Consider the following 5248-nt stretch of genomic DNA (forward strand, 5'->3'; position numbering starts at 1 on the left):
AGCGTCGGGACTGCGTTCCTCACTGGGCCCCTCCACCTGCCCTCAGCTGCCCAGGGGGCCTGGCGCTGAGGCCGTGCACCGAGGCTCCTCTCCGCGCTCTGCTCGCAGGAGACGCGCTGGAGGTGGTCCGCCTCTCCACCTCCCGTCTGGCTCTTGAGAGTCCGATTTTCACAGTGTGCGGTGTTCCTCTTGAAGGGAAGCCCTGGGTGAGCATGTGGGACATAGATTCTATCTGCCTGTGGCACACAGGCTTGGGGTCTGCTCGCAGACACACACACACTCATGCACACGTGTGTCAGCCCTGCCCGTTCGCAGCTTCTCGGGCCCCCACCCCTCTGGCTGCCGGAGCCACCCTACGCCACGGTGACCGCTGACCGGGGTGCTCCAAGGAGGATGACCTGGGGGGCGGCCTACGTGTCCTGGGGAGAGGTGGCTGTTTCCAGTGTCCTTGAAGGCGCCGTGAGCCTTCTCTTCTCCCTCCTCCATCCAGCGCCGCTCTACGTGTGGGGAGATTTCCTCTGACGGTGACGGCCCTCAGCTAACAAGTGTGTGTCTGTCCTCAGTTTGAGACCCTAGGACCTCAGGATGTGCAGGCCAGAGTGAATGAACCTACCAGCCTCTGGACAGGAAATCAGGTTTTATTGAAGTGCTTACACACAGTGAGCTGTGGACGTTCCACACACATTTACAGCATTGTAAGACGACATATGTTGACTCTTCCAGCACCTGCTCCTGCTATCAGTAAACATTCACTTTCCCGCCCCCCTTCCCTTTCCCAGCAAGACAGACCAGTCCATGTCTGCTGGACCCTGGCGCACGCCAGGGAGGAAGATGCACCTCTAAAGTCGGAGCACAACCTGTGGTCCCACGTAAACCTGGGTCTGGCTCTCCAGTTGGTCATGTGGATCTGGTTACAGTGGCTCATCTGAGGTGGGGGCCCCGGCTCCAGGTGGCCTCTGGACACAGTCGCTCTGCTGTCCCCGTTTGTCCAGGCTTTTGTCACCAATGTGAGTTGTCCTGAGCTGCTCTGACTGCCCCAGCCGGCCAGGTCCTGCTCCCTCGTTCTGGCCAGGTTCTAGGATGCCTCAGGAAGAAGATGTCATGGCCTCAGTATCATAAAAGGGGTCGAATCGCTGAGTCCAGTGGCTGAGGCAGCGGGACGGGGTTTGGGCAGAACGTCTGTCTGTCTGGTGCTGCAGGGCCAGGCTCGGGACGGGGGTGGGCTCGCTCTCCTCGCTGGCTTCCTGCTCCCTCTGCAGCTGCTCAGCCACTCAGACCTAGCTCCCAAATCTGCAAACATCAGGGGAACTGGAAACCAGGACTGCTGCTTGCCAATGTTGGACAGAAGCGCTCAACACAGTTTTATATTTTGTTAGAATAATTCTCCATTTAAACAGAAATGACTGTAGATTATTTTCATTGAAAGGAGAATAGGTTTCTGCTCCCCCCAGATAAAATGCCTGGTGTCTTTGTTGCCCTGATGACCAGGTCCTACAAGCTTGGCCAGAGGTCACCCAACCCTCTCACCCCTCCTGGGGGAGGAGGCCTGCAGTGGTCTCAGGGGGAGTCTTCAATGGTTGAGAAGCCCTCATAAACGCAGACGCCCTCGCGGGGTGACATACCACCCGCTGCCGTTTTCATGTGACACCCTTCTCTTCACTTTTCCTGGTGGACAAGCAGGAGAGGAGGCCCTGGGGCAGGTGGGGGAAAGCAGGGGCACCCAGCAGGGACGGGTTCTGCTGCTCTGTGTCCGTGTCCTGCAGACGAGAGGGCTGGCCTAATCAGGACCAGGCAGGGGCAGGCCGTGCTGGGGGTCATGCAGAGGGAGCGTCCAGCCCCCAGCTCAGGCCTTTGCCCCCTGCCCCGAACTGGCACCGAGATTAGAAAATCCCCTTGTTTTCCTTCCACGGTGGCTGGACCCAAGTTCTGGGCCACTGTACCTCATTTCAGGGACCATTCTGTCTCCCTATTCACTTTGAAAATGGCCCGTCTACTTGGCCAAACAACATTATGAGCAAAATTACCTACATGCTGGAGTTTAACACGAATCTGACTAAAGTCCCAGTCAGTTAGAAGGTAACCCCAGCTCCACGGATGGGATGAGCAGAGACCAGCTCTAGCGTGTCACCGCTGAGTCACCCGCCAGGGGTCTCCCGCTGGGGGAGGCCCGCCTGTGGCTGCCCGCATCCCAAGGGCTCTGGGGAGGCCGTCTGCAACGTGGCCGTGCACTAGATGACCGAGGTCTCTGTCTGCAGGAAGGACGGGGCGCGGGAGCCCCAGTGGAACTGCTGGGCGCTTTCCGAGCCGTTCCTCCAGACGGACAAGCTGTGGAGCCTGCAGTCCCGGCCACAGGGCCGGCTACGGCACAGACTGCGCCACTTCCTTTTCAGCTCACTCTGCACCTGGGGCGAGGGAGAGGCAACGGGGAAGTGGGGGTCAGGCAAACGTGGGAGCTTACAAACATAAACTTGGGGGCCGGTCGGCGCTGACAGGTCTGCGCGACCCCTCTCCTCTCGGGTATCTGTGGCAGAGAAGGTGCCGCCCAAGCAGCAAGCTTGGGGTTTTCGTGAGGCAGGTGGGGAATCGGGACTTGGGAGCCCACTGAAGGAGGTGAAGGAAAGCACGCTCGGGAAGGGCCTTTGAACTGAGGGAGGGCAGAGGTGCAGGCAGGAGCATCGGGGGCGGTTGGCCACACAAGGTTGGGCAGGTGAAGGCATGTGGGAATTGAGCAGAGCAGGGCAGGGCTCAGAGGGACTCGCACACGTACATGCGGACAGCTGTGGGCAGGGAGCTCAGGAAGCAGGGTTCCCATCCATGTGCCCGCCCCTCCCCCCTGGGTTCTGAGTGTCCTGATATCCGGGGTCAAGGAGCAAGACAGTGACCATGCAGAGTGGCAGGGTCCTTCTCCACCACCCGGCCGGGGAGCTTTCTTGAGCTGGCCTGTGGGAGGGTGACCAACAATGCTTGGTGTGGAGAGATAGGCTTTGTGAACGGGGCTGGAAGGGACGGCAGGGGGTTTGCCCGGACAGAAGACCTGAGCCACATTAGGGAATCCCACACGAGCCGAATGTCCCCTGAGACGTGACAAAGCACTTACTTCACTGTTGAGAAAACAGTACAGAACCGCCACCACCAGGCCCTGCAAGCGAGAAAGGATCGTCAGAGGCCACTCACCAACTTGGGGGGGAGGGACAGTCCCTTCCCACACGAACCTGAAATGATCCGATGCACAATTCAAACAGGATCTGGTATTTGGAGGAGATGCCAATAGGAAACACGGCAAACACCACATAGTGAACTCCAAACAGCGGGATGAGCAGCAGCGTGGACTTGGCGAGCCTCCTGCAGCAGAGAGAGGGACGCTGAGTGCCGCCAGGGAGCCCATGGGCTCAGGAGTCTTGCATGCTGGCCTCACCGGTCTGAACCTTGTTTCTCACAAGTTTAAGTAAAACCAACCTCCCCCACCCAACGACAGGCAGAATGTGCCAGCGTGGTGATAAAAATGACTGGGCCTCACAACGCAGCAAAGCTCCTACAAGACCTCCTGGCGGGTGCCCAGCAGCGACACAGGTCTGAGTGCAGTGTCCCATAACCAGCATTCGCAGGGCAGAGGCAGGCCTGGCTTTCCGATCACAAGAGCAGACTCAGCAGGGGTGCAGAGCCCTGAGCACCGAGTGGGGCAGCAGGGCAGGCGGCCCGGGCTCTGGGTGGCCTGGACCAGCCAGGTGTAATTGCTCTGTTCATCAGAGTTACTACCCTCCCTGATCAAAATGCAGATTTTCTGCTCACTGCATTCTATGCTTGAAAGTAAAACAGCCGAGCTCACGTCCCCCTTTCCTGTAGCTGCTCTCCCCACGCCCCGAACAAACACCGTCTCTGTTCTCTACCCGGCGTTTCTCAAGCTTCAGCGGCACCAGGCCACCTGGAGGTCACGTCAGAAGGCAGATTGCTGGCCCCACCTTCGGACTGCTGGCTCTGTGGGTCTGGGGTGTGTCTATCAGGTTCCTAGAGATGCTGCAGCTGCTGTTTAGGAACCCCACTTTGAGAATCACTGCTCTGAGCCTGGGACTCTCACTGCTGCACATTAGAATCATCCAGGGAACTTCTGAAACTTCTCAGTCCAGCATGCCTCCTCACTCCAATTAAATCAGGTCCCTGCGGGCGGGCGGGACCTGCACTGGTAGCTCTAACATTTTCCTGGGTGATTCCAGAGTGCGGCCAGATTTGACCCTTGCAACTCCAGCATGGACAGGAGCATTGGGGTCCCCTGGGGGCTCGTCAAGGAGGAGCTTGGCCCCCAGGCCAAGTCAGGCCACCTGGTGATGTGTGTGCACGTCAAGACCCCCTAAATGAACATCCGGTAGCCTCTGCATTGACCCTGCAGCCTCATCCTGAGAGAACCCAGCAAGGAGGCTCCACTCTGCACCTCCCTCACTTTCTCTTGTTCGTTGACCCTACCCAACACTTAGAAAAAGTCATGAACTTCTTGACATATTTTTGAGGCGCCTGCCTCAAACCTAGCACTCAGAGCCTGGGATGTAAGTTCTAGAAATGTGACCATTTCTCCTGGTTTCCCTCACAACAAAAACCACATCCTGTGGTGTTTACAAGTGGGATGTCCCGTTTCAGGCAATCTGTGCAAACCCCAGGAATCCAGGCCATTCTGCAGCAGGGCGTGACCTGGGCCTCATCAGCAAGGAAGGCCCGTCAGTGAGCATCACACTGCCGGCTGCTCATAGATCCAAACATTTAACCTTACGGGGCATTTCATACCCCGGCTCAGCACTAGCCTGGTGAACAGAAGTGGGTTGTGTAGCGAGCTGTGCCCTTTAGTCCAGTGCGAGACAAAGAGTCTGCCTGAATTCCCTTACGTACATCATGCTCACTTCTAGAGAAGAGTTTCTAGTGAGGCTGGGCCCCTGGGACTCTGTTCGGGGGGTTTGTTACGGTTATAAAGACAGTTGCCGAGAAAAGACAACAAGACACAGCCAGAGGGCGGCACCACAGACAGGCTCTGCCTCTTTTGTCATCCTGGAAAAAGAACAGTTTCTATTTTCCTACTTAATTTTGTTCCTAAAATAAAAGCATGTATCTCCAAGACCTACTGAATGAACACTCCCAAAAAACCCAAAGAAAAGGTCAGCATGGAAGCTAAACAAGACTAGCCAAAAATCAAACTTGATTTTGAAGAGCAACTGAGAGCAGTCCTGTCCCTGAGCTGCAAGTGTGAGTGGGCCCCAGGGACCAG

The 5248-nt window shown here is 57.2% G+C and overlaps 1 protein-coding gene across 1 annotated transcript in view; it reads right to left on the bottom strand.

The window, feature by feature from the left end:
* Positions 1 to 558: 558 nt before the first annotated feature.
* VIPR2 (vasoactive intestinal peptide receptor 2) overlaps positions 559 to 5248 on the bottom strand; it is a 64508-nt gene continuing 59818 nt past the window's right edge. Inside the window, exons 11-13 of the mRNA XM_044920029.1 lie at positions 3213 to 3342; positions 3098 to 3139; positions 559 to 2402 (exon numbers count right to left, since the gene is read on the bottom strand). Coding sequence (XP_044775964.1) covers positions 2229 to 2402; positions 3098 to 3139; positions 3213 to 3342 — 346 coding nt within the window. The 3' untranslated portion in view covers positions 559 to 2228. The remainder of the gene's footprint in view (positions 2403 to 3097; positions 3140 to 3212; positions 3343 to 5248) is intronic.

The sequence above is a fragment of the Neomonachus schauinslandi genome, chromosome 12 (assembly GCF_002201575.2).
Source record: "Neomonachus schauinslandi chromosome 12, ASM220157v2, whole genome shotgun sequence".
Lineage (NCBI taxonomy): Eukaryota > Metazoa > Chordata > Mammalia > Carnivora > Phocidae > Neomonachus > Neomonachus schauinslandi.